Below are 26,856 nucleotides of genomic sequence, written 5' to 3'. Positions count from 1 at the left end.
TTGCTCACCGTAGACTGCCCCTTGCACCTTGCTGGTTTCGCCGAGATAGTCACTACTATAACAAGAATAATTAGTTGGAGCATTTTTGCTTTTACCGAGTGACCGCTATTTCCGTCTGTACTCCATGTAGCAGGATCCGTTCCATCCGGGACGGCTTTCGAAGGAGGTAGCCCTAAGTATGCGTTCTTGGGGCTCCGCCGGTCAACAGGCAGAGTCATCCTTCAGCCCGACCCTACCTTTTGCGTACAGGTTTTAAAGCTTGCATGGATGTATCCCATATACTCAGTAAGCAAGATACGTGCATTCTATTGTTCTAGGATGGTAAACCCTAAGCATACTGGGCCAGCGCCAGCTCCCCCCACAGCTCCTCCGGCAAATTGGTCGGTCGATACTTTTGGCCCTCGCGGACTGCCCTGGCAACCCTCTCAAACTCCCGCTCTGTATACGCCTGGCTATCATGCCCGAAAATCCACGTCTCGAGCGGCAGCGAGGCCACATTCTCCTCGTCCGCCGCAAACGCGTCCCAGTCCTGGTTCCGCCACCCCTCGTTCGAACGGTGGCTGATGAGCTGGACAGCCGAAGCCCGCGCGTAGCGAATGCGCTCCGCCACCCGGAGGGCGAGGGGCACCCGTTCCTGTCCAGCGAGAGAGAGCGTGGTCGCGAGCGCGTTGGCGTCCTCGATCCCTTGGGATGCACCCTGCCCGGCGGCCGGGGAGAGCGGGTGCGCAGCGTCGCCGATGAGGATGAGGCGGCCACCGCTGGAGACCCAGTGCGAGAGCGGTTCGTGGTTTAAGAGCGGGTAGTTGATGAACTTTTGGGGAAGTGTGTGGCGGATAACAGACCAGAGGCGCGCGCCGATGGGCCAGTCTTTGATTAGGTTGAGCATTTCGTTAGGGTCGGCCGTCGATGTCCAGACGTCGAGGAGGTTGCGCGTGTCCTGAAGCCGTGGTTAGTCAACATGTGTAGACACAAGTATGGGACGTATAGCTACACAGATTCATACCTGGTGGATGCAGAACCACGAAAAGACCTTGCCCTTGTTACACGACTGCAGGGCGATCTGGGCACCAGAGAGGAAGAAGACGTCGAATCGGTCGGCTTGCTCCACCCCCTCAAACACCCAGCTGGCCTCTGGATCTGCCCTAAGTCGGTCGATATTGACCAACGCCCGGAAGGCCGCATAGCCCGACGGCCGCGGCTCGACGGGCTGCCCACGCATAATCGCCTGGCGCATCTTGCTGTGTACCCCGTCGCTGCAGATCACACAGTCCGCGCGGACTCGCTCGCTTGTGCCATCCCGCGCCGTGACGAGCACGCTGGCGCCCTGCTCATCTTCAACAGGGTCGGAAACGTCCACGCCAAGCGTCATCTCCACGCCGATCTTGCGCGCGTGCTCATACATCACCCGGATCAGCTCTGAGCGCGGCAGGAGGTAGTTGTGCTGCTTGCACACCTCCGAGAGATCCTGGCGGATGATCCGGCCGCCGGACGAGTTGTGGATCTGAATCTCCTTTGCGGTGACGACCCAGTCACGGAGGGCTTCGTGGATCGCCCCGTTGCCCCATCGTCCGATGATGCGTGTTGCGTTGCTCTGGAGGCCAATACAGTCGCCTACCCCACCAACAACATCATGAGCAGTCATCAGAAAGGAGCCACGGGTGGGGAGTCTTACCGATAGGCTTGAGGATATCGCTCTTCTCGAAGGCTCGGACCTTGTGGCCCTTCTCGCGGCACTCGATCGCTGCCGAGAGCCCGACTATGCCGAGCCCAACGATGATGACTTGGACTTCTTCGCCGATGGAACCCATCCTGCTGTATCTAATGCTACGATAGTGACTGGGAACGCGAACGGTGCGATAGACAGGTAGTAGGCCTCTATACACTTTCTCTTAGACTGTCCGATTGCCTGGCTATGAATTGCGTCACTTATCGAAAAGCATTCCTGCAAGGGCTATCTTACCGGTGTGACTGTCAGTAAGGAGGCCATATCTCACTCGCTGTCTTCGCTCATGCGTAGCATGTCCGGAACTGCGGTGAAGGGGAAGAGTGCCAAGCGACGCAAGGGTCTTCGCAGTTGGCCCCCCTGTTGTTTGCTTTCCAACAGACCTAGCGTCGTGCACTGCCTCCCTCATGTTGGACGAAAAAGATGCGTGGTGCGCAAGACAATGTAGCTCTACCTGAAGCCAGGCACTTACTTGCAGACACAGCGTCATGCCTCATCCACCGATCAAGGGGCTCCCACCCGAGTATAGGTAACCCTATGAACCTCGGTAATTACGACTGATAACGGCCTTTAGGGACCTCACTGATAACAGCTCACCTCCCCTTCTCTCCACCTCCGTACACGCAGCAGTGTCTCCATACTTCTTTTCCTACAGCTCCTCTTCCACCAAAAACACAATGACCCAAGGCGCCCGAAAGTATACTGACCAGCTGCGCAACACGCGCGTGCTGGTCATTGGCGGCACATCCGGGATCGGCTTCGCCGTCGCGGAAGCAGCGGCCGAGCACGACGCCATCGTCACCATCGCGGGCTCCAAGCAGGCCAAGCTCGACCAGGCCCTGACCCGTCTACGAGAATCGAGCCCGCACTCCGCCGCAGACCGAATCCAGGGGATGCAATGCGACCTGGGCGATCCGGCGACGGTCGAAGCCAACGTGCAGCGACTGCTGGCGCTGGCCGCCGGCGACGGCAAGATCAACCACGTCGTGATCACGGCGGCGGACATGACGCAGCCGCCAGCGCTGGTGGGGCTGACGGTGGCCGACGTCCAGCGGCCGGGGGTGATCCGGCTGGTGGCGCCGCTGATGGTGGCCAAACACCTCCCGGCGTACATGGAGCAGGACGCGGGGAACTCGCTGACGCTGACCAGCGGCGCCCACTGTCTCAAGCCGGATCCCGGATGGACGGTCATCTCGGGATACTGCGGCGCGGTGGAGGCGATGGCACGCGGGCTGGCGGTGGACTTGAAGCCGTTGCGCGTCAATGTCGTGGCCCCCGGGGCGGTGCTCACCGAGGCGGTCCGTGATATCCTGGGCGGCGCCACAGATCTCGCGGTGAAGATGGCCAGGGAGAAGTCCACGGTCGCCCAGGTCGGGACCCCGGAGAGCGTGGCCCAGGCGTATCTGTATCTGATGAAGGACCGGTATAACTCGGGGTCGACGCTGGCTACGAATGGGGGGATGCTACTGCTTTGAGCTGAGGGTGGGCTTTCACAATAGTGGCTGCATTATGGCCTTCTTGCGAGGTAGAGTGAGATTCGGCTGGATGCAATTGTACCTCGAAGGTGATGGTCTGATCGAGGTAGCTACCGCTAATAGCTGCTGTTGACTACGAATTTATGGTTAAAACCTCTTATTCCTCCTGATCCCGCGCCCGAGAGCCTGGGCTCTCAGTTCTCGCATCGCAACGATCAAATCAAATACAATGACCGATGTTAATATATCTCGAGCTCTCAGTAATGACCTGCTTTGCCTAAGCTAGTTCCCTTCACCGGTGTGCGGTAGTTTCCCACGCCTCGGAGATATAACCCGACCCACGTAAGACAGTCTATCGGGTGCTCCAACATAGCCTAGAGGAAAATGGATGAACCCGTGGCAATCCATTGCCAGCACCCTATCAGTCTGACCACTCTCTACATCTCCTTTGAATGGATCGCTATGGTAAGTGTAGTGCACACACATGTCAGTATGTGCTAGCGCATAGCACATTGACACTGAATACCGTTCAAAGCCGGCAGGCGGTTGGTCGGATGAGGATTTACATTCGGCGTCAAGGACGCAAGGGGCACCAATGAACCGAAACAATGGTATTCTGTTGTCTGCCAGGGCTAAACCGACTTGCAGCTGTCCTCATCAATAATGTGGCAGTGAGGGGTGGTCCCCTCCCTGTGCAGCATCATAACTAATAGCAGACCACCCTAGAAAGTCGGTGAAACGGTGTCTCAATGCTGCCAGGAGCAGTCGATGTGTCTTCTGGAGGTGGCAAGCATCAGCACGAGGCAAGGGGGTGAACACTGGCACTACCGGCAGTAGTTTGAATTCACTGTTGTTCCAATCTTTCTATCATTATTATCTATATAGTGAGATACTCACGGTGCACGTTGCCACCACGAGCATCCTCACCCCCAAGCCTATTCATTCTCTCATTCAAATCTCTCGCCATGGGTCAAATGCAACAAGATGCGGACGAGTACTTCCGCGTGTGGAATCCCGAGCAAGCCGATCCCAATCACCAGGAGAAGCCCGAAGAGCTGGAGGTTTGTGACAACTACATCCCTATCTACTGAGTTCCAGAAGCCGTGTTGACTCTTGCGAAGCAACGGAAAGCCGCTCAAGATGCCCTCTCCATCCAGTGAGCCCCATTCCCTCCCATGTTCCTTCACCTTGCCTCGCACTCACAACAACCAGGTACTACAACCTGGTGACCTCGATCTTCCAGAAGTCCGGGCGGATGTGCGGGCACCTGTGCCGACTCTCGCCCAACGAGCCGATGGCGCAGTCGCTGGTGCGGCACGAGCACTACCTGGCGCACCGGGTGAACATCCAAGAAGGCGAGAAGATCCTGGATGTGGGGTGTGGGATCGGCAACCCGGCGCGGTCGATCGCGCGGTTCACGGGGGCCAACATCACGGGGCTGAACATCAACGCGCAGCAGCTGCGGCAGGCGCGCCAGCTGACCCAGGAGGCCGGGCTGGGGTACCAGGTGAACTTCGTGGAGCAGAACTTCCTGCGCATGGAGGACTTCGCGGCCGAGACCTTCGACGGGGCGTACGCGATCGAGTCGACCTGCTACGCGCCGGACCTGGTCGAGGTGTACTCGGAGATCTTCCGGGTGCTGAAGCCCGGCGCGCGCTTCGGGGTCTACGAGGCCCTGCTGACGGACAAGTACGACGAGGCGAACCCCGTCCACCGCGAGGTCAAGACCAACATCGAGCGCGGCGGCGGGCTCGCGCGCATCCACACCTCCGCCGAGGCCATCGCCGCCATGAAGGCCGTCGGCTTTGAGATCCTCGCCATCGACGACCTCGGCGCCCGCCCGGACCAGATCCCCTGGGAAACTCAGCTGAGTGACCCGACTCTCGAGAAGCAGGGCTGGCTGTCCTTTGCGCTGTTGAGCGTCTTCTTTGCCGCCCGCGCCTCGCCCCTGGTCAATCGCGGGCTGCAGGCTGTCGTGGGTAAGTTGGAGCAGCTGACGCTTTTCCCGGCCGGGTCGCAGAAGGTCGTGGATCTGGTGGTCACTATTCTGGATGGCATGTACCGTGGCGGAGCGTTGGGCATCTTTTCACCCATGTTTTTGATCGTGGCGAGGAAGCCAGAGGCGTAGTCTAGTCGCGATGTTGGAATGACAGAAGAGGAACACAAGGATGCGTCTTGAATCTGGGAACAATTTCTTGGAGTGTATGGAATGATTCATGAATACCAGTAACTGAGTTAAATTTGCGTATGCGGAGTCTCTCTTCTCGGATAGCCAATAGGTAATCATAATCCGATGGAGAAGAGCAGTACGAAAAGGACAGTGGACTCAATCGTCACTTATTCTACGTTGATCGTCTTCATTGGAGCGGGGTGGAAGCATTATCGTACTCCGAAGATACGAACTAGCTGAGGTAAAATCTGCTTATGGGGCAACTATTTCCTCAGTTAATTATTCAAGGCAGTCACAATCCCATGGATAATACTACGACAAACAGAACAGTCGGCTCAATTTGGACTTTCTTTAAGTTAATATTGTCTATAGGACTTGGTGGGAAGGGCTTATCGTACTCCAACCACACGATCTAGTTGAGGGAGAGATTTAGATATCTAGGATACAAGCCGTTCTTCCAGGAAACCCTAACTCAGTGCACAACCGCAGGGACTTTCGCAGTCTTCTCCCTCTTGACTGACAACCACTCCAGAAACACCGCTCCAAAAATCGACAGCGCGCTCCCCGCAACAGGAAGATAAAACGTCTGCGTCGTCGCCGCATTATACGCGTTCTTGAGCTGGGGCAGCACCGCCGGCGAAAAAGAGCTCGCCAGCTCCGCCGCACCGGCGGCAATCACATCCCCCGGCGCCACGTCCGGCGCATACTGCACCACGGCCGCGACGAGCCGGTTCTGGAACAGATTCTGCGCGATGGCAATGAACAGCGCGCCGCTGAGGTTCTGCGCAAACATGACGATGGCCGTGGCCGTCGCTATATCGTCGGGCGGGAGCGACGCTTGCACGGCGATGAGGGGGATGTTGAAGCCGAAGCCCGCCCCGATGCCGACGAGGGCCTGGTAGCCAATCCACTCCGGGTGGCCGGAGGTCGCGGTCAGAGTGCTGCACATCCCGCAGCCGATCGAGAGGATGATCGTCCCCAGATACATCAGGGGCATGTAGTGGCCCATCATGTTGACAGCAATGCCCCCGATCAAGGTACACAGGGAGATGCCGGCAATCATTGGGATGCTCATAATGCCCGATGACATGGCGGACGCGCCCTTGACGGCTTGGAACCAGATCGGGAACTACTCTCGTGTCAGATATCGTGAATTCGGGCCCATTGTTTGGCGGCGGTGGAAAACTCACATAGTAGGCCATCACATAGTAGGAGCCGGAGAAGAAGACGGTGTAGACCGCTGTGGCCCAGACGTTTCTCATTGCAATCAGCCGCGGGGGCACCGTTGCCCGTTCCTGCTTCCACCGTTGGATTGCGGCCCAGACGGTTATAAGCACTCCGAAGAGGATGAACAGCACGATGATCCGGGCGTTCTGCCAATGGTACTTGGTGCCAGCCCACTGCAGCGGCAGGAACAGGCAGACAATGGCGGGGACGAAGATGAACAGTCCCCAGAGATCAAGGTGGCCCATCTTCTCCTTCCAAGACAGCTGCGAACGCGCCGGTCGTTCCTTGTCATGATACGAAAAGAGAACCGCCAGACCTGTAACAGCGCCACAAGGCAAGTTGATGTAGAAGCACCATCGCCAGGTCAGGTGGTTGGTGAAGGCGCCTCCGATCCTATCAAGCATTAGAAATCGATGGATCCACAGAATTTGAAAGACAGCTTACAGGGGCCCCGTGACACCAGCGATCCCAGCCATGCCCGTGATCAACGCGTTGTAGAGGGCTCGTTTCTCCAGCGGCACCGTCTCGCTCATGATCAGGACCGCGCCGGGAAAGATGCCCCCACTGCCCAGGCCGGCAATTGCGCGTCCGATAATCAACGCGGTCGAGGTAGGTGCCACACCACATAACAGGGACCCAAGCTCGAACAGCAACAGAGCCGCGCAGAAGGTCCATTTCAGGGGATAGAGCGTGTACAGCTTCCCGAACAAGAGGGTCACCGAGCAGATGGTGAGGAAGTAGACACTGCCATACCACCCGACATCGCTGATGGTCTTAAACTCTAGGGAGATTTTGGGAATCGCCGTCGCGAGGATTGTGTTGTCCTATGAATGATTTAGCTATCTTTCAGGGGATATGCTCGGAGTTTCGCATACTAAAGCAACGCAGAAGATGCCCATGCACAGGCCGGTCGTCAACCACACTATCGTCCAAATGCCCGGGGTAGCGTCCTCGGAGGTGCCATCCGTCTCTTCAGCCTTTGGGGCATCATAGGGCAACTCTTCGAATGGGGTTCCAGCGATTGGTAATTCAACGGGAGCATGTCTAGCAGCTTGCACGCTCTTTTCGGCATCCGTGGCAGTCTCCATCTGGCACAAGGATCGAGTCACTGGATGGGGTACGCTGGATAGAGACACTATGCTACCAGGAATGGTACTCGTAGCAATGGGACCGGAGAGCGCGGAATCCTTGATTGTCCTGGTTCTACATCCTCTGAAGAGTACTCTGGAAAAATCACCACTACTCAGTTTAGATATCTTCCTTCTCGTCCACATCAAGATCTACAAGACCCTTACTCCGTCCTCACCCAAGAGACGATCACGAATTTTGAATCTCGGCTGTTCTTCCACCCGGGACCCCCTCGATAGCTTCCTTCCGTGGAAGGCCCCGCCTAGAATTCCTGAACACGGAGAGGGCATGATAGAGATCTTCAAATGCTGTATCCTTGCGGGTGCAAGGAAAGAAATGAGTGGACTTCGACTTCAAACATCTACAGGTGCCACCAGCGATCCTAATGACAGTGCTTCATGCTCGAACGGCACCCTGACCGCTGGAGCAGTGCGTTCTCCCCCTCACCTCTGCCGCTTGCCAGCGGCAAATATATTCTGCCAGGGCAGCAAGGGGCAGCATCTGAGACACTTCTTCACTCAAGTAAGGCATTCTTATGACCATCAATGACAGACGTCCTTCGCAGGTGTACCCCTGGCATTGTCAGGTCTAGGTTTGGCATGTGCACCGTCTCAGACTTGGCATTAGACCCTCACATCCAGTAACCCGCAAGGACAGTATGGGAGATGCAGAGATCATTGACTCCCCCTTTCACATGAGCTTCTAGAGACGAAGTCGCCAGTTGCATAGCAAGGAGCGGGCTACAGCGGAAAAACCAATCTCTGTACACCGCAATTGATTGCCGTCAAGGCCATTGAAGTGGCGACAACAGTAGCAGTGGTTTATAACACCGCAAAACATCCTAGTTCGTTCGAGAACACCAGAGAATCATCTGAGTACCTCATCTCCACGAGATCCCACCAAGATACCTCCACGAAACACCGCCCCGCCAACATGGTCTTCCGCACAGTCTTCGCCAGCGTTGCTCTAGCCCTTGCCCTTTCGCGGGTATCCGCTGGTCCAGTTCCCGAGGCCATTCCAGCGGTAAACTTGAATGAAATCCCCAAAATTACCACAATCTAACCACTCCGCAACAGGCCGCCGTCTACTCCGACATCGAGTACCAGGGCACCACCGCCCGGATCCCCGTCTCCGACAGCTGCGTCGACCTGACGATCGTCAACAACGGAATGTAAGTTACCTATGGGTTCCACCTAATCGTGGTATTCTGTCAGTCCGACTGACCCCACCCTTTCTAGGAATGAAACTGCCGGCATTGGCTCGATGGTGATTCCCGGCCCAGAGATCACATGCAGCTTCTATGAGTAAGTCGGACAGTCGGACGGGAACCTTCTAGTTAGCCTTTGGACTACGCGGCTAATAAAGGCACAGGACATGCGACTGCTCCGGCGGCACCTTCGGACAGGAGTTCCAGTTCTCGGCGTCGACGCCTGATGTCCGCCAGCAGTATAGGGATCTCGCACAGCTGTCGATTGACAGTATCAAGTGTAAGAGTGTAAAGAATTTCAGCTAGAGTGGTGGTGGGGCTGCATGGGAGGATCTGGGCAGCAAAGTGGGATCTAGGAATGTGTTGGGTTGGTTGATGAAAAAATATATATTTGTTTGACAGTCGGGTACAGTCTGGTGTATGGCCGAACGGTTAATGCGTTCGCACGCAGTATCTTATCCATTTTAAAGATCTTCATATACGGCTCTTAATGGCTGAAAAACTTATAGAACGGTTGTTCGACGTGTCCCATTTTTATAAGATACAAACTATTTTTCAATATATTTAAATTTAACGACTTAACCTGCTTTATATGATAATTCTAAATTTTACTTTTCGATTTATTACTTTATAAAACTCAGGTTTCTGTTGTATATATATTACAATGTCCGGATATCAGGTATAAAACAGCTCAGAGTAGTATTAATATATAAACATTCCAATTATATCTATTTATATGATTTTCAAGAACTTAGACTAATTATACATATTCGTAGATAGATTGGACTAATATAATATCTATAACTTTAATACATTATATATATGGCTCGATAAAAATAGTATGCTAAATTATAAGCTGCGACTACTGCTATACAGATCTTAAGCCTGCTAGAAGCAAGAATGAATTCATCATCATCATCATCATCACCAGTCGGGTGTATCCTTCGGAGACAGTGTAGATATTGAACACCAGGGAAAGACTAGTTATGCTATCTGCCAAACGAAAAGTGAAATGGAGACCAGGCTAGCTGTTTTGATTCGATTCTGTGTATGGGATGACAGGACTGGTACCCTGCAGTGTAAGTTAGATGAGGCGTAAGGTCTACGTGTAGTGCAATGCTGTAGTGCAATGCGACTAATACTTTGAGCACACTCTCCAGCTTGCGATATAATAAGATTTAGTCGAGTTCTACCACCAATAACATTATAGTGCAATCTCCTCCTCCCGTCGCCTCACCATAAGCTGCGCCATTGGATTTGCAATACACGAAATTCCCGCCGACAATGTCCGCGGCATCTCACTCTCCACACTCTTGATCTCATATCTCACCAGGATGTGACTCAGTATGACCTTGACCGCTGCTACGGCGAAGAACCGCCCCGGACACGCCGCATTGCCATGGCCAAAGCCCATGTGCTCCACACTCGTAGCAACCGCATGGGCTTTATGTTCCTGGCCTGGATTCTCCTTCATCCGTAGGAACCGGTAGGGGTCGTACTTTTTGGGCTCCGGGTACAGCTCGGCGTCCCACATGTGGTGGATTGTGACCCCGACGATCTTGCCCTTGGGAATCACGGTGCCGTCTTTCAACGCGAAGGTTTCGGTTGCGAGGCGGCGCATGAGGACTGACCTGTATTAGTTTGGTCTCGAAATTTCGCTGTGAGGAGGGTGTTGATGACATACTCGAGCTCACGGGCTGCAGACGCTGCGTTTCCTTGATGGCGCTGTCCATCCGCTTGAGACTGTGGATAGTATTTCTGGACCATCCGTGGCTCTCGACTGCGCCGATAACCTCCTGCCGCAGCTCCGCGACCAGATCCGGCCGGGAGACGATATCGAAGATCACCTTGGTCAGCAGATCCGACGCGGTGGGGATGGTGGCGAAGAAGAAGGCGATGGTCGATATGACGGGATCATAGGCCTCGCCCCGGTGCGCCGACTCTTCGATAAAATCCAGAATGTCGAGCTGCGGTTTCTCCTTGTTGCTCGCTTGCCTGGCCCGCTGCTCGCGCCGTTGGGCGATTACGGGGAGCAGCAGCTGCCTCAACTCCTGCTGGCGTCTGCGCAGATTGCGACACGAGGGCAACAGCCAGTGGACCAGAGGGATGGTCCATTCAGGCCATTTCTTCAGCACATAGATGGCCAGCACGTCCTTGCCCGTGTAGCTGAGGATTGCGTCCAGCCACCGAGGATTCCGGCTCAACTCCTCGCCGATATAAATGCGGCCCGCTACACTGGCGATGATCCTTGCTAGAGAGGGCTGGATATTGATGGCGTGCCACTCTGATGGTTGCGTATGAGCTATGAGTGGACTTGCTTCGACCCTTGGGGGGGGGGGGGGGAGGGAAGTACCTTTTTCATCCGTCCATACTTCGCGGATACTCAGCGAAGCTTCCTCGGCTATAGGCTGCACCACGGCAGCTGATCTCAAATTTGTACATTAGACGTGATCGCTCAATCTGAATAGCGACTTACGTATAGTCCTCGTCAGCCTCGCCACGATATCGTGGGTGATGCGGCCATGTCTGCGCCCATTTGAGAACGGTTCGAATCCCGGTAGGGTTGTATACAGATCCTGTCGACGAAACAATCAGCGCGCGACTCACACTGTTGTTCGAATCCGACTACCACCTACCTTCTCCAAGAATAATCCAGAATCCAGGCGTGTTTCGTTGCGCAGCTCGTGCGCGTAGCGCTGGCCGGAGAGAATCAACCGCTCACCAAGGTCGGTTATTATGAAGAATGCCTTGAACTATGGTCATAGGGTCAGTAAATATAGTACTGCTGGCACGGGGAAGGTCTCTACGCACTTTCGCCTCCGTAAAGCGGATCAAGGAGGCACCGCCTGCTGTAAAGCGCTGCTTGGCTTTCGCATACGAGACCTCCGCCCCTTTTCGAGTTTCGATGACGGGGATTTCCGTTGGGAACGATAGGTATTTCCATAGGACCAAGAAGAGAGCTGCTATCGCCCACGAGGCACTGGGGGGCAGGTGATCCATGAACTCGAGTATAGCCATAGTTGACCGTTCAGCAGTCGGTGCGAAAAGGTACTGGAGAGCAAGGATAGATGACACTCCCTTAGGCTTACTAATTGTATACTCAGGACTACATTACATCAGAGCATAGGACTGGTCTCTTCGAAGTTTGACAGTCATATATAATTCAGATACCCTTAAGGTGTGGTGACGTGGAGGAACGTATCTCCATCACCAGGCTTGAGACGGCGATCTAACCTTGTCTAGCATTGATCAAGTCCAATGAAGGCGGGGAATGCACTGTTGACAGTACACTTTTGTATTACCTTGTGCAGGCTCCGATTGGCCTGTAGAGACCCAAGACAATAGGCATTGTCGCAAGGCGGGCGCATATTCATTCCATCTGCACTATCGTTAACCTAACGAAAAGAATGGAACGCTTGTGTGCTTGCGTTGGCCTCTGGGGACGCGAGTGGCATTCCCAAAGGCTCGTTATTCCACTTTGCTGCCGCCATACTCCCTTGTTTACAGGTCAACAAGAGGCGCATATCAATTCTGATGGTTACAATACATGACACCTTTGCTGCTGCAAGTCCCATGATTCTCTTAGACGAAGACAGAAATTTCTCTGTCGTGCCCTGCGACGCAGCGGAGCTCATTTTGACACGGCATAGTAAGGGGTGGACTCCGATCATTCGTAGATACAAAATTAACTTAAACGCACCTCAATATTGCGTGAGGGATTTGGAACTAAGAAGATCTACGGGGTCTTATATAAAATACTAAGATATCAGGTAGTTTACCTATCTTACCAGTATTGAATGCCTTGGATCATACATCAAGAGGAAGCGGGATGACAGCAATTAACATGGTCAACCTCCTGGCAGTGGCAAAAAGCGACAATTGTAAGTCGCCAACCCGAGTGTCTGGAGACTACGGAGTACATTCCGTCTACTCAGAACGGAAGTCGCCCGGCAAGGAGTTCCTGCAAGGAGAGGTGGGGGCGCTTTGAGTTATCCAGACGGCAAGATGACTCTATGCACCTAATCAAGGAGGCTGGCTTCATTGAATGTCGGTGACGGCGTAAGGAACAGGTGCAATGCGAGAAACCCACAGAATTAGATTAGGGCCTGCTGGGCCTTGCAGCACGTTTGAAGGCTTGCTGGCCCAAGCTGCTTACAGGACTCCAAGTTACCAATAAGTCATAACCTCGCTGTTACCGGGGATCAGGAAGAGTATATAAAATCCCACGACGATAGAGGGCTGAACATCCCTAGCTGACCTGGCTATCAACGCTCCTGCCTTACACAGACCCTGACGACCTTGTATCCAACCATACCAGCCACGATGAAGCTCCCCTCCACCCTTCTCCTCCCAGCTCTCGCCCTCCCCTTCTTCGCCTCCGCCAGCCCGGTCCAATCCGCAGCCCCAGTACCATCCCCAGCCCCCGTCCAATCCAACCCCGATGCCCCCGTTATCACCAACAACCAAGACCTCACCTACGTGGCACATATCCTCCGGGATCCGCACAGCGGAATCGAAGGGGTCGTGACCGCATCGCCGGGGCCAAACAATACCGGCGTCCAGATCAAATTGCACTTCTCTGGCCTACGAGAAACGAGCAAATACCGTAATTTCCCCGTCCCAGCCCTCACCTGTTCTGTTCCACCCCTCGGCTTCCCCAACTCTGCTAAAAGATATACACAGTCTACCACATCCACTACCAACCCATGCCCGAATCCGGCGATTGCAAGGGCACTGCGGGACTTCTCAACCCTTACAACGCCCAGGAGGATCCCTGTAATGCGGCCGAGCCCCAGACCTGTGGCGTGGGTGATCTAAGCGGTAAACACGGGTTCCTCATCGCGGATGACTATGGCACTGTCGCGGCGGTGTACGAGGATAAGTATCTGTCCAACCAGCCGGATTCGGTAGCGTTTTTTGGGAATCGCTCCGTGACGATCCATGCGGATGATGGAGGCAGGTATAACTGTGGGAACTTTGAGTTGCAGTGATGAGCCACTGTCGTTGCCGGTATGATAGCAAAGCGATCTCAAAGATTTACTCTGGCATGGGCATTACGTGTCGTGGGGTTGGATTGTGAAGCTAGAAGCCCAATAGAATGTCTCTTCCCTGTCACATAGATTTGTCGGGTGCTCGCAGAGAAGAAACTATACGTACTCGGATGCAAGTACCGGTCTCCTAGATCTGAGTACTCTGACACCTAACCATTTTCCAATGTACAAAGCTTGTCCCATTCAAGCACTATCCTCTGATCCAAGTCTCTGGTAAATACAACATCCAGTTTACAATAAATTCTGCGAACAGATCAGACCTAACATCGCGCATGTTGAGGCCCGTACTGGTCTTGCTGTATGCAGTCCCCTTGCGGGAGGTTCCCACCACTATATCATCCCCCCTGACGTTAACTTCTAGTTTTTGTATTGGTCAATCTAGATCCATCCAACAGGGCGCTCGGGACAGGCTTAATTTAGTAGCATACTCCTCCTCCGCCGTTTCTAAATTGCCACCTTGGGCTGCAGAGACATTCTCTCTCCATTTGATGGAGCAAGGAGGTATACCAACAAATTATCTTGTGCCGTCCCAACCATATCCAATAGGGCTTGGGGCGCCTCTCCAGTTTGACATAGTCAACTTTCATTCTTTCAAAGGGATTAATTTCTTTGTATAAGTTGGCTTCCAGGCGTCACTCGTCAAGTGTGGGGATAGTAGCGCGGAGCGAAAGCAGCAAAGACATGCAGACCGTAACATCTCAAGCGATCGCCTTGGCCGCGATATTGGTCACTCAGGGAGTTGCACACTCGATACCTGACTGGGGTGCTCTCACCCCCTACCACGAAGTCTCTTCTTTTGGAGCCTCTGGCGGAGTTCCTCAGGGGTGCAGACTATCCCAAGCCCACGTCCTCCACCGACACACAGAGCGCTATCCAACCTCCTACTTCTTAGAGGGTGGTCAAGCCGAGGTTCTCGCCGACAAAGTCGCCACCTACCAGAGTGCACACCCTGATACCACCTTTGCCACGGGCCCGCTGGCTTTCTTGAACGAGTGGCAGTACACCTTCGCCGGCGGCGGCACAAACACGCTTCTTCCGTCTGGCACGACGACAGCTCATGCTGCGGGCGCTGCCTTCTGGAGCCAGTACGGGCGGCTGCTTTACGATGTGGGCACTGAGGATCCATTCTGGAGGGAGGGGTTGAATGTCTCTGCGAAGCTTGTTTTCCGGACGACTTCTGAGGAGAGAATTGTCGAGAGTGCAAAGTGGTGGTTGAGTGGGTGCCCGTCTACTTCACTCTATTCTTTCCATCGGTAGCGTCATGCTAATCTAAGCATATAGATGGATTCTTCGCAAATGCAGACGCGACGAGCGCCGAAGATCAATACAGCCTGGTTATCCTCCCCGAAGGACCGGGTCTGAACAACACGCTGGCGCCGTACGACGTTTGCGAGGGCGACATGACCGAAGGGTGCGTGAATCCTTCACCCAGTCCCACCCCCAACAACTAACCAGTCCGCAGAGAAACATCATTAACCCACGACTTCATCCCGCGCTTCACATCCAGCGCCCTGGAACGCTTCTCCGCCTACCTCCCCGAATCCTTCAACCTGACCGCGCTAGACATCTACGCCATGATGACGCTGTGCCCCTTCGAGACCAGCGCCTTAGGCGCCCCCTCACCCTTCTGCGGCCTCTTCACCGACCAAGAATGGAAGGACTACGACTACGCCTCGGACCTGCACTTCTACGGCGACTACGGGTTCGGCTCCCCGTCCGGTCGCGCCCAGGGGATCGGCTACGTGGTGGAACTCGCCACGCGCATCGCCGGGGAGCATCTCCACAAAGGCGACGTAGGCATCAACTACACCTACGACAACAACGAAGCCACCTTCCCCACCCAGCAGGCGGTGTACATGGACATGGCGCACGACGACACGATTATCTCGGTGCTCACGGCGCTGGGCCTGGCGCAATTCAAGGAGGGCCCCGCTGGTCTATCGGGCAAGGTCGATCATGCCCCCGAGCATCGATTCCGGACCAAGGATATTACCCCGTTCGGCGCGCGTCTGGTGGCCGAGATCTGGAGTTGCAGCAGCAACAACAGCAACACGGCGGACTTCACGGCCCTGCAGCCGGTCCTCTACCGGAACCCCGGGGTCGAGGAGGTGGCCGGGGGCACGGACTATATCCGGTTTGTGTTGAATGGGGGTCCGGTGGCGCTGGAGGGCCTCAGTGGGTGTGAGGATGCGGTGAATGGGTTCTGTCCGTTGGAGGGGTTTCTGGGCGGCATTGCGGAGCTGAAGGAGCAGGCGCAGTATGACTATGCGTGTGGGGCGGGGTATACGGCGGAGGGGCAGGTCACTGATGGGGTTCCGGTGTAGAGTAACAGCTTCTCTGGTTGGGATGCAAATCGTGGGTCAATCATATAGTTTCCATAGATTCCACGAAGGAAGTTGCGAAGAATTGACATATAAGATTTCGGCCCTCTCCGCTCGGATGATAGCACCACCGCTGCAACGGAGAGATTTACACCAAGCATTTACCCAAACCTGCAAGCTATTCCTGTCATCTTGAAAACCTCGGCCAATCCCTCTACGTCCGCTCAAGTAAATAATAAAGACCGTTTCCCGGCCACAGGCTGGCACCGAAGAAACGGCGGATCGACGAGGATGGTCATATTGTGCCGCAGGAGAGCACAGAACCTGCCACCAGATCAGCGCCTACCACACACTCGACCACGTTGAGTCAGTAATCGGGGCCACAAGCAGTACATACGTGGGATTCCGCAAACTCGGAAGACGCGAGTAGATCACCCGGTCGATGCCCTGATCTACCGTCCCGTCGTAGATTGTCCCATCCGGCAAGATGGGAAACTCAAAGGTGTCGTTCTTGCTGGCGCAGTAGCCGGTGAAGGTCAGGTTGGTCGGCGAGAGGCCCTTTCCGAATTGATGAGCGTAGCGTTCTGCCTTGACAGTTAGGGGAAGGCCCTTCTGGAAGATTGGGGAGGGGCTTTACCGGAGGGGGGCCCTGTTGGTGGGATCTGATGGGCACCCGTGTGCGTGACGGCGTCTCGCAATACGGCTTCAATGGCCGTGTCGTTGTATATATGTGCTGGTTTTGATAAGCGGTGGGCACTTGCGATGCGTTGTGTCTACCGTTTGTACGTACCTGGGAATGACAAGTTGCCTTTTCCTACGGCTGGACAGATGAGTTGCGGTGGTACATCGGAGGCATTGAAGAGGCCCATTCTGTGCGTCACATTCGGTGACCAAGTGGAAGTTGGTCGGCCCCAGGAGGTCTGGAGCCATGCAAAGACCACGAGGAATGCAATTGGCAGGGTGTTCATAGTGCGCATTTTCTAATAGTCGAGAGAGAGAAGGTGACAAGCGGAGCCTCCCGCGTTACAAACACTGGTATCAAAGATATATAAAGTCCCACGCCCAGCTGGTGTTAAGCGTGACTACATTGACTCGATCCATACTGGTAGTTACTAATCCGAGCTGGGGATCATAGCTATGCTGCTTCGTTCTGCCGACAAGGTGAAAACCCGACATAACGAGCGATGACACTGTCACGGTACGTGTGTTCATGGGCGGAGTGCAATACGGCCCAGTAAGGGAGTTTTCTTGGTCAATGCGTAAGGAAAGACTTCGAAGTGGAGACTGGAAGATGGGCAAACCCCCTTGCAGCAGTATTACATTGCCACGGGATGCCAATGTAGAAAGGGGGTAGCTTGAACAAGGATGATTACAATGTCTTTGTGGTTCAGGTAGCTTAGTTAATATATAGATTAAAATTCCGCCACTGCTCTTGCCGCCCTTTTAACCCATGATAACCGATTTTCATGGAGATGGTCCCAGTAGAGTATCTAGAGCTTCGGAAATAGACTACTTGACTAGGTCTCTCTCCTGTTAGAACACTGGGAACTTTTACAAGCTAAGAGCGTCCATTCTGATTGTGCTTTTCAATACCGGGTATTAGACAGTTTCACACCTCACAATATCCGACATGTATATATAAACATCTGTCCAATATAACTGAACGCTCTTCATTCCATACACGGTCTTCTACTTGCTAGCAGCATAAGCTAGTTTATAATACCTTCCTACTCTAAGGTAGACTCATGGCCTACACCAAGTTATTTTCGGTCCACGCCGAGCTGGGCGCCCAGTTTATACATGGAGTAGAACCGCGTTGGGAGAGCAGAGAAGAAGGTAAACTCAAGACCTGTAGTATTTCCGGTGGCACTGGAGAAGTGCTCTTGCTACAAGGAAAGAGAGAAGGGTCATTAAGCTATGCAGTGACCGCGATAGCCTTCCGTACCATCATCACTCCTTCATACTAGGTAATGAGGAATTGGATGCCTCCAAATCTTTGTCAGGCAAAACCTCTTAATCAAAGAACATATCGGAAGTCTGCGTCTGTGCGTTCAGTCTTTTCCACGGCGTCCGCTGAGATGTCTGGCGAGTGTGCTGCTGCATCCGCTTCACCGGGCTGAATGTCTCTTCGCTTATTCTGCCAGACAAGATAACAGCGCAGGACGACACACAACAGGGCAGCGAGCGAGTAGCACGTAAGCAAGGTCGTGAACGCAGTCTGCGGCGCGAGAACCTGTTATTCATTGCGTCTAGATGAGAGGGGGTTGCGTCGAACACGTACCGTATAATGCGGCGCTTCACGAGCGATGAAACACTGCGGCCCGACAAGGTTCCCTGCCGAATTGGCAATGAAGAACACAGCCAAGACGGTCGGCTTCTTGGTCGAACCTGCGATGTTGCATGCGAGGAGAGACAGCACGAGCGGCAGGGGGACCACCGACATGATCAGCCAGAATCCGGCAAGTCTGCTCAGCTTGTCCTCAGCGGGTAGCAGTTTGATCATCAAGGTGCCTGCAATGGCTAGGAGGTACCAGGCGGCCAGGCATAGGAGACGAGCATTCTTGATCTTGGATGTGACAACGGCTACGAGAACGATGGTGACGAGCTGGAAGGCGTAGGTGGGTAGGCCGATCAGAATGGTTTCGCCGGCGTTGTAGCCGAATCCTTCAATGATCAGGGTGGAGAACTAGATCCAGGTTAGGGTTGCTTCTTGAGATTCTGGAATGAGGGGCTTACACTCGTCGCACCGCTGTTCGGGAGCGCAATGACGAACGAGAATATGAACCACCACCACACATGGAAATCCGTTAGAGCGTCCTTCACCTGCGACCAATCCCATTTGCTGGTTTCGGTCGTGCGCTGTAGACGACTCAGACGCGAGGAAGCGAACTGGCGATCTTCTTGGTGCAGGAACCATGCGGAAGAAGGTGAGTCGGGGAGGTAGAAGAACAGCACTATCGACCACAGCAAGGTAAGAAGCCCTAGGGATATGATCTGGATCTAAGTAACGAGTTAGTTGGCAAAGCCTGCAGCAACAGAGACACTACCCACCTTCCACTTCGGAAACCCGCCCGTGTATTGAAGGGACCCGTAAGCGACGAAAGACCCTATAAGGCCTGCAAGGACGTTGCCCGTGAACCAGAACGAGTGGCGAGGAATTTGCTCATCATCGGTATACCACATGTTCGTGACCAAGGAGAAGCCTGCAGCATTGGCGCTGCCAAAGACACCGAGTGCAGCACGGAGAATCATGAGACTCTTGAAGTCTACTGCAACAGCATGTAAGGTAAGTACAATCCCCCAAAATCCCCTTGATTTGGTCAGTGATGTTTTGATTCCATAGCTTCGGCTCGAAATGGACAGGGCTGTACATGAACACGGCCAGGTACTTCCCCAGCGGAAAGCGAACAAAGCCCAGCGAAACGGGGTAAGACGCCACCAAGAACCCTACATCGTAGACCGCATTTGACCAGCTATATTGCTGACCTACCAAATTCTGTGTTTTGATTTAATTTCTGCATCTTGTAGAGCAGGGGACATACGTACCAGGTCTTCGTTCATCCCAAGCACCGCACTAAAGGCTAATGAGGTCTTGTCCAGCAGCTGCAAGCCGAAGCTAAAGAAGACAACCGGCATCAGACTGGAAACTGAAAGTCAGTACGAGTGTTCGAGAGTGTGCAAGGCTCTTCCCACTTACTACAGGTCGATCCTGCGGACCAGTTGCCTCTCATATTTGGTGTCCTGCACGTTGCTGCGAGCCTCCACGGGCTGCACGACAACCTGAGATGCATAATCAGGATGCTTCACCGACAGACTATGATCCATCGTTTTGCTTGATGCTTGTTGGTACTCGTATGGATCAAGGTTGGAGCTAAGATTTCATTGACGTTCGATGAAGTGGTGCGCAGCGGGTTAGTAGTAGCCCTGAATCTGGAATGCCATGATGAGACACGACTTTTACTCAAGGGGGAGTCAAGCAGTGTTCGGGTCTTCTAGCTCCGATAACCCTTGCTTTACCATGTCCGCAGCTCCTATTCGCGGATTCGACTGATGCCAGGGCTATATACAATCAAGGTCCCCTATCTGTACTCAGTGTAAAACGTGTGTGCTACTATAATATCAATCCAAAAGCTCCTCTCACATCCCAGTCCTCACCGCTCACCAACAACCCAAACAAGACGCGGGCAATGTCAGACCTGTACGAGCAGCGCATGCCGCGCTGCGAAGCTGAGGCCGAGAGGTTCGTGAACCAATCGAATTTCGATCGCCGGAAATCACTAACGCGCCTCTAGACTCGACGAGCAATACTCCCTGCATGGAGCGTGCGTAGCCCAACTCTCCCCTCCCAACCTGCGTCTAACCCAGCTAGCAACCTCGGCTACGACCTGCATCCCAGCGTCGAGCACCGGCTCCCCGCAGACGCACGCATCGCCGACATAGCCACCGGAACGGGCATCTTCCTGCGGCGAATCGCCCCCAGCCTCCCGGACACGGTCCTCCACGGCTACGACATTTCCGCCACTCTCTACCCGCCCAAGTCCGCCCTCGCGCCCAACATCGACCTCCGAGTCCTCGACGCCAAGCAGCCGATTCCCCTCCACCTGCAGGGGCAGTACGATGTGGTCCACGTCCGCAATATCTCCATGGGCCTGATGCCGGACGAATGGCCGGCGCTGGTGGCCAACCTGGTCACACTGCTCAAGCCCGGCGGCGTGCTGCAATGGGTGGAATGCGACGCGTTGCACGTGCAGCATCTCGGAGCCAGCCAGGGCTCGACCACCGCGGCTCTGGAGACGATGTATGGCATGAACCGCGCGCTGGTCAAATCGCGGTTCGAGGGGGGTTGGACCACCTTGCCGGGAATCCTGGAGCGACTGAGACTAGTGGATGTCGAACATCACACCGTTGGCACGGATCGGGTGGCCTGGACGCGGTCCAAGCTGACCGCTAATAGTATGACCTTTGCTTTTCTGTCTGCCCGCGCGGGGAAGGCGGGAGATGGGTCTGCGTTGAGTGGGAAGGAGATTGATCGGTTGGAAGAGCAGGTGAGAATGGATATCGAGTCCGGGGGCTATTTGCGGTATGATATTCATTGCTTTCTGGCTGTTAAGCCGCATCTTAACTAGATATGGGAAGATATCAATGCATTGCTTGGTCTTTTTGGGCGTGCTGGGTTTTCTCTCCATCCAATGCCGGTAGACCGAGTGTTTTGTTTTGTCTTAACCGGCAGTTTGCAGTTGCAGTCAGCAAGTCGACTGGCTGTAGAGCTTTCCCACAGCGGCTCTCGAATCTGGTATAATGCAAGTCATTCCCAGAGGCAATCAGCAGGTAAGGGCGAGGTTCGGTTGTTCAAATCGCCCGTTTAGGCCACAAGGTGTTAATTGGCAAAGATACAATACCATACCAGTTACTGCAAGGGGACTGGGTATCGACAAACCCGTTATCAAAAGACGGGACCTGTAATTACACAAGCAAGGACATAAGGCTTGTTGGATTGAGTATGCTGTTCTGTATGCTGCTCTGTACAGTCAATTGAGACTTCCTTCAGCATCGAGCGTAAGGGTTGATCGTGCGATACTCATTCTTCAGCTGGTATAACTATGGCTATGGACAAAGCTGCTGGATTGTTCGCAATGTAATTTACGAGACATCGTATCCAATCGCGCCATGCCCTATCTTCCTCGGTTCTGGCAGGCGCTGCTTGTCCTGTTGCTTACTCGCATAGCATGTTGCTCCACGCCCGTGTCGGGTGTTTCCACAAAGACAGTCTTCTTCAACGTCTCGTTAACATGGGAGGAAAGGGACGTCGCTGGTATCAGTCGCAAGCTCATCCTTACAAACGGTCAATTTCCGGCTCCGACATTGTCTCTCAAACAGGGCGATGACGTTGAGTTTCTGGTAAAAAATGATCTGCCATTCAACACGACTATACATTTTCATGGTACCAACATTCCCTGGACAATCTCTGGAGCTATCATGCTAAAAGCAAGAATAGGCATCGAACAACTGGGTACTCCCTGGTCAGACGGCGTTCCGGGCCTCTCACAAACAACCATCACACCCGGAAATCACTTCCTATACAAGTGGAAAGCCACGCAATATGGCAGCTACGTCTACCACGCCCATACCCGGGGCCAAGTGGAGGATGGCCTCTACGGGGCCATCTACATTGCGCCGGATGAGTCGGTCTCGAAACCGTTCCACATGATCACGACGGATCCAGTTGCCGTGCAAAAAATAGTCGACGCCGAGAAAGAGACGAAGCCACTCATCCTTTCGGATTGGCGCCACCTGAGCTCGGCCGATATTTGGAAAACTGAAGTAGCCTCTGGAATAGAGGCCTTTTGCGCCAATGCGCTTCTGATCAATGGCAAGGGATCCGTCACTTGTCTTTCTGAAGAAACGATTCGGGAGAATATGACGCCTCAGCAGACGGGTGCGTTGGGGGGGACATACAAGTTCACTGACATGGGGTGAGTACGTCTCTTTCTCGGTGCTAACGGCATGAAACTGACTCCTATGACTTTGTGAATAGCTGCATGCCCCCGATAGACAACATCCTGGGTGCGTATCCATTCAACAAGACGGCTGTCCCGAGCGGCTTCAACCGCGGCTGCGTCCCCACGGAAGGAGAAACCGAAATTCTCGAAGTGGATGGCAGCAGATCCTACGCGAGCTATGATCTGATAAACGTGGCCGGTCTCACCAACGTCATGTTCAGTGCAGATGAGCATCCAGTCTGGGTCTACGCAGCCGACGGGCGCTATATCGAACCGCAGCTGGTTGACGCGATCACAATCCCCATCGGAGCACGCTATTCGGTCTTGATCGCGTTGGACAAACCGGCCAGGGACTATACCGTCCGCATCGTGAACAACGGTATCAACCAGATCATCAACGGGACAGCTTTGCTCCGATATAAGACCCCGTTACCAGAGAATCGCACACCATACCAATCGCAGCCCGCCGTCGACCTCGCAGGCCGAAACCTTTCCATCTCCACGAGATACTTCGACGAGAACACTGTCACCCCGTACCCCCCACAACACCTATCTAAACAAGTCAGCGCGACCTACCATCTCAAAGTGGCCCATACCGACGCCGCCTATGGCTGGTACATGGGCAACGGCAGCTTCCTGCAGGCATACGAGAACTTCACGCCTCTGCTCCTCGACTCGGCTGCCCTCCCAGCGAACGCCACCATCTCCACGCAAAACGGCACCTGGGTTGACATCATCATCTCGGTGCTTAACATCGCCCAGCCCGCGCACCCCATTCACAAACACTCGAACAAGTTCTTCGTGATCGGACAAGGTCTCGGGGCGTTCAACTACTCCTCCGTCGCCGAAGCAATGGAGCATATTCCACAGAACTTCAACCTCGACACCCCCCAGATCCGGGATACATTCGCGACGCCGTCCTCGTCGCTAGGCGGGAGTTGGTTGGCTTTGCGATACCAAGTGGTCAATCCGGGAGCATGGCTATTGCATTGCCATGCGCAGGAGCATCAGACTGGCGGGATGGCGTTGGCGATCTTGGATGGGATTGATGCTTGGCCGGTGGTACCGGCGGAATATAGGAACCAATACTGAGTATCTAGACAGGTTTCGAAGTACATGATCGCAGTAAGATACTCAGCCTCGTGGTTAAGCTTTCTTTCATACTATTTCAAGGCATATCAATAGATCGTAAAGGTTGTGATCCGTGCGTTGTTCATTCTATTACAGGGGGCAGATCCATAGGTTTCGGCCAAGGAGGGCTAGCGAAGCTCAATGAAGTTGAACAGAGTGAAGCTACACTAAGCAAAGTAGACCTGAACAGGCGAATACATTCGGCCTATGCTGTCAAAGATTGCGAGTAAAGCCCAGTATCAAGATATGCTGAAACCTGTAGCGATGGTGATACCATTGCCTACTCCTTGCCTATGCTAGAACCACCAGCATACGGAATAGCAGGACGCGAACACAAGGGACAAGTCCCAAGCATGTGATATCACCTCAACCCCAAGCAAGGACGCACTGCAGCTGGTATGCAGCCTGCCCCACTGCGCGATCACCCCGGTGGCCGTTATCTCCTTCAGTTTACCCCCCCTGAGCCCCTCGTATGCTCAACCATCCCGCTCGGTGAAGGGCATAAGCAGCTTGATAGCATTTCCTATCCAGCGAGTACTACAGATTATCATCACCACCGCGAGAGATGAACAGGATACAGTTTGAGGGAGGGCATACAACCCCCGGTGCTCTTCTGAGATCTCTAATTTCATTGATTCTCGTCTACGCATTCACGCTTGTCGTCAATCGACTATTCTTCCATCCGCTTCGCAAAGTTCCTGGCCCCAGACTAGGTGCTCTGAGCAAGTGGTACGGCTTCTACCACAATGTCATCCGCGACGGCCAGTACAGTTTATCATTTGCATCACTGCACAAGAAATACAGTAAGTCACCGACTGTTTCCACAATTCATGTGCAGCGAAGCTCAGTGTCACAACAGACTCCCCCGTCATCCGCATCGGCCCCAATGCCGTCCATGTCCAAGACCCAGCATTCTACCAGGAGTAAGCACCCAACGCAGCGAACAAGATTTTTGGGGGACTAAAGCGTGGCCAGGATGTTCTCCATGACCACCAAATACTACAAAGAGCCGGACTTCTACAAGGCCCTCGGCGCCGAAGGCGCCATGGCCTCAATCCTCGACCCGAAACAACACCGGATGTACCGGAACCATCTGCGTCCGCTCTTCGCCAGCCGCGCCGTGGACAGCGTGATTCCGCAGTTGAAGGTCGAGCTGGAGAAAGCGACGCGGATTCTCAAAATGCACCATGCAGAGGATCGGCCGTTGAATATCCAGTCGATGTATCGGGCCTTTACGGTACACCTCCGCGAATATTGACCATCTAATGTGTTGGGGTGCTAACCATGGCACAGTCGGATATGGTCTGCGAGCTGCTCTTCGGCGAAACGCCCAACTTCATCGGCGACGGGGATGGATTCCATCCGTTCGTGGAGGCGCTGGACAAATTCACTGCGTTTTCGTGGCTCGGTAGGCGAGACCTCTCGAGGGCGGGAAGCTATCACTGACCTGGATTGCAGTGGTATATTTCCCTTGGGTCAAAGCGATCCCATACGTCCTTCCCTTTGGCCTAGGCGACAAGCTTGCCCCGGAATTCAACGACTTCAAACGCGTACGCACGCTACCCCATCCACATGCTCCCACATTCTAACCAGCCCCAGCAATGCAAAGTCTGGGAAGCCGAAGCCCAGGCCAAGCGCCAGGCGGGTCTACAGTCCGAGCGCAAGAACCTATTCGACTACTACGCGGAGCTCCTGGCAGGTCCCGAGACCGCCGTCAGCGCCGTGGCCCAGCCAGCCGAAGACGCGTTCAATTTCTTGACGGCGGGAACGGAGTCGACGGCCTATACCCTGTCCTGCACGCTATTCCATATCCTCAATAACCCGGAGGTCTTCAAGACTCTGCGCAAGGAACTGCACGAGGCGGAGGAGTTCATACGATATGACTTCGATGCGAAACGTATTCAAGCGTTGCCGTACTTGGTATACCCCCTCAACTGCCGCATTTCGTGCGACTTGCGCTCCCCTCTCTAACGGAAAACTGCCGATAGGGAGCCATTATCAAAGAGACTATGCGGATTTCGACGGCGGTGCCGGGCAATCTGCCGCGGATGGTGCCGCCGGGGGGCGTTACTGTGGGCTCAATCTTTTTGCCTGGAGGGGTGAGTATTAACCCTAAGACGGGACTCGAGTGTGGTACAGACAACTGACGGTAGGCGCAGACTGTCGTCTCTTCCAGCCACCTCTCCATCATCCACAATGAGACCATCTTCCCCTCGCCGCACAAATTCGTCCCGGAGCGCTGGCTCGGTGAGAACGGCAAAGATCTGGAGAAATGGCATGTTGGGTTCAGCCGGGGTCCGCGGCGGTGCATTGCGGCCAGGTGAGGCCCACCTCAACCCTAGCTCTTTCAGCCCTGGTGACTGACCCTATCGCAGCCTTGCATATCTCGAGCTATTTTGCGTCACCGCGTATGTGTTCTCGCGGTATGAGATGACCTTGTTCGAGACGAACGACAGCAGCATGCAGTGGGTGGACCGGATCAGTGCAAGGAATAAAGAGGATGTGCAGGTTAGGATCGTAGCCGATCGGTGGGCGACGTTGTGCAAGGAGGAATAGAGAAGGTTGTCAGTTGGAAACGTGAGGGGTGATTGTGGTTCGGTGCCTAAAAATGAGATTTACATCTGTTTCTGTTTGTGCCTACCGTGCTTGGTGCAGCGCATTGGAATTTTCCCTGCGTCGTGGCGAGTGCTGTACCCTTTCTCATAGTCTGTGCCCATCCCTTGCGTTTGTCTACTGGCTAGATGTTGCGGTGTAAACAACGGAATGTCGATCTGCCGCCTGTCCCTTCATCGTCCCGAAGGGGGTGATACCCTGCCTCCAGCCGTCTCTGCCCTGTCATCGAGACTAGGTATACAGGTATACAGTCCACTTGGGCCAACCTGAACCTCCCAACGACTCCCATCCATGAAACCAAAGCTCCAAA

General features: G+C 54.2%; 13 protein-coding genes across 13 annotated transcripts; 8 read left to right on the top strand and 5 right to left on the bottom strand.

Annotated features, from left to right (window-relative positions):
* Positions 1-328: 328 nt before the first annotated feature.
* BO95DRAFT_492532 (FAD-dependent oxidoreductase) lies at positions 329-1,642 on the bottom strand (the record flags this gene model as incomplete). Its single annotated transcript, XM_025590712.1, has 2 exons — positions 329-937; positions 1,004-1,642. The coding sequence occupies 2 exons, from the start codon at positions 1,640-1,642 to the stop codon at positions 329-331; spliced, it is 1,248 nt and encodes a 415-aa protein (XP_025447753.1).
* A 714-nt stretch (positions 1,643-2,356) lies between these two features.
* Positions 2,357-3,336, top strand: BO95DRAFT_492529 (short chain dehydrogenase). The gene has a single exon (XM_025590711.1). It carries the CDS (start codon positions 2,401-2,403, stop codon positions 3,196-3,198), a length of 798 nt encoding a protein of 265 aa, XP_025447752.1. The 5' UTR covers positions 2,357-2,400; the 3' UTR covers positions 3,199-3,336.
* Positions 3,337-4,164: 828 nt separating this feature from the next.
* Positions 4,165-5,326, top strand: BO95DRAFT_403165 (putative sterol 24-c-methyltransferase; the record flags this gene model as incomplete). Its single annotated transcript, XM_025583917.1, has 3 exons — positions 4,165-4,259; positions 4,320-4,354; positions 4,411-5,326. Exons 1-3 carry the CDS (start codon positions 4,173-4,175, stop codon positions 5,324-5,326), a joined length of 1,038 nt encoding a protein of 345 aa, XP_025447751.1. The 5' UTR covers positions 4,165-4,172.
* Positions 5,327-5,840: 514 nt separating this feature from the next.
* On the bottom strand, positions 5,841-7,683 carry BO95DRAFT_458582 (MDR family MFS transporter; the record flags this gene model as incomplete). Its single annotated transcript, XM_025588569.1, has 4 exons — positions 5,841-6,497; positions 6,559-6,988; positions 7,040-7,419; positions 7,471-7,683. The coding sequence occupies 4 exons, from the start codon at positions 7,681-7,683 to the stop codon at positions 5,841-5,843; spliced, it is 1,680 nt and encodes a 559-aa protein (XP_025447750.1).
* A 973-nt stretch (positions 7,684-8,656) lies between these two features.
* Positions 8,657-9,236, top strand: BO95DRAFT_427041 (uncharacterized protein; the record flags this gene model as incomplete). Its single annotated transcript, XM_025584776.1, has 4 exons — positions 8,657-8,746; positions 8,800-8,894; positions 8,962-9,027; positions 9,095-9,236. 4 exons carry the CDS (start codon positions 8,657-8,659, stop codon positions 9,234-9,236), a joined length of 393 nt encoding a protein of 130 aa, XP_025447749.1.
* An 898-nt stretch (positions 9,237-10,134) lies between these two features.
* Positions 10,135-11,948, bottom strand: BO95DRAFT_492518 (cytochrome P450; the record flags this gene model as incomplete). Its single annotated transcript, XM_025590710.1, has 6 exons — positions 10,135-10,556; positions 10,615-11,214; positions 11,284-11,352; positions 11,407-11,506; positions 11,567-11,683; positions 11,742-11,948. 6 exons carry the CDS (start codon positions 11,946-11,948, stop codon positions 10,135-10,137), a joined length of 1,515 nt encoding a protein of 504 aa, XP_025447748.1.
* Positions 11,949-13,373: 1,425 nt separating this feature from the next.
* On the top strand, positions 13,374-13,915 carry BO95DRAFT_321174 (Cu,Zn superoxide dismutase-like protein; the record flags this gene model as incomplete). The annotated part of the gene is made up of 2 exons (XM_025581796.1): positions 13,374-13,536; positions 13,614-13,915. Coding segments are annotated over 2 exons (465 nt in total), but the record flags the coding sequence as incomplete, so codon positions are not given.
* A 747-nt stretch (positions 13,916-14,662) lies between these two features.
* On the top strand, positions 14,663-16,305 carry BO95DRAFT_492515 (histidine phosphatase family protein; the record flags this gene model as incomplete). The annotated part of the gene is made up of 3 exons (XM_025590709.1): positions 14,663-15,197; positions 15,263-15,392; positions 15,444-16,305. The coding sequence occupies 3 exons, from the start codon at positions 14,663-14,665 to the stop codon at positions 16,303-16,305; spliced, it is 1,527 nt and encodes a 508-aa protein (XP_025447746.1).
* Positions 16,306-16,526: 221 nt separating this feature from the next.
* BO95DRAFT_458577 (uncharacterized protein) lies at positions 16,527-17,270 on the bottom strand (the record flags this gene model as incomplete). The annotated part of the gene is made up of 4 exons (XM_025588568.1): positions 16,527-16,626; positions 16,700-16,886; positions 16,940-17,035; positions 17,093-17,270. 4 exons carry the CDS (start codon positions 17,268-17,270, stop codon positions 16,527-16,529), a joined length of 561 nt encoding a protein of 186 aa, XP_025447745.1.
* A 1,049-nt stretch (positions 17,271-18,319) lies between these two features.
* Positions 18,320-20,127, bottom strand: BO95DRAFT_458576 (MFS general substrate transporter; the record flags this gene model as incomplete). The annotated part of the gene is made up of 7 exons (XM_025588567.1): positions 18,320-18,520; positions 18,584-18,988; positions 19,039-19,302; positions 19,354-19,612; positions 19,674-19,798; positions 19,849-19,942; positions 20,000-20,127. The coding sequence occupies 7 exons, from the start codon at positions 20,125-20,127 to the stop codon at positions 18,320-18,322; spliced, it is 1,476 nt and encodes a 491-aa protein (XP_025447744.1).
* A 362-nt stretch (positions 20,128-20,489) lies between these two features.
* Positions 20,490-21,428, top strand: BO95DRAFT_458575 (class I SAM-dependent methyltransferase; the record flags this gene model as incomplete). The annotated part of the gene is made up of 3 exons (XM_025588566.1): positions 20,490-20,542; positions 20,595-20,624; positions 20,672-21,428. 3 exons carry the CDS (start codon positions 20,490-20,492, stop codon positions 21,426-21,428), a joined length of 840 nt encoding a protein of 279 aa, XP_025447743.1.
* A 541-nt stretch (positions 21,429-21,969) lies between these two features.
* On the top strand, positions 21,970-23,894 carry BO95DRAFT_492512 (uncharacterized protein; the record flags this gene model as incomplete). Its single annotated transcript, XM_025590708.1, has 4 exons — positions 21,970-22,044; positions 22,066-22,243; positions 22,298-22,775; positions 22,838-23,894. 4 exons carry the CDS (start codon positions 21,970-21,972, stop codon positions 23,892-23,894), a joined length of 1,788 nt encoding a protein of 595 aa, XP_025447742.1.
* Positions 23,895-24,498: 604 nt separating this feature from the next.
* BO95DRAFT_492507 (cytochrome P450) lies at positions 24,499-26,534 on the top strand (the record flags this gene model as incomplete). Its single annotated transcript, XM_025590707.1, has 9 exons — positions 24,499-24,736; positions 24,793-24,856; positions 24,909-25,170; positions 25,227-25,341; positions 25,392-25,483; positions 25,533-25,853; positions 25,922-26,032; positions 26,093-26,253; positions 26,309-26,534. The coding sequence occupies 9 exons, from the start codon at positions 24,499-24,501 to the stop codon at positions 26,487-26,489; spliced, it is 1,545 nt and encodes a 514-aa protein (XP_025447741.1). The 3' UTR covers positions 26,490-26,534.
* Positions 26,535-26,856: the final 322 nt, after the last annotated feature.

Source organism: Aspergillus brunneoviolaceus (assembly GCF_003184695.1).
Source record: "Aspergillus brunneoviolaceus CBS 621.78 unplaced genomic scaffold BO95scaffold_2, whole genome shotgun sequence".
In the NCBI taxonomy this organism is placed as follows: domain Eukaryota; kingdom Fungi; phylum Ascomycota; class Eurotiomycetes; order Eurotiales; family Aspergillaceae; genus Aspergillus; species Aspergillus brunneoviolaceus.
Note: the sequence above shows the minus strand (reverse complement) of the source record. Positions and strands in the feature narration are given on the sequence as shown.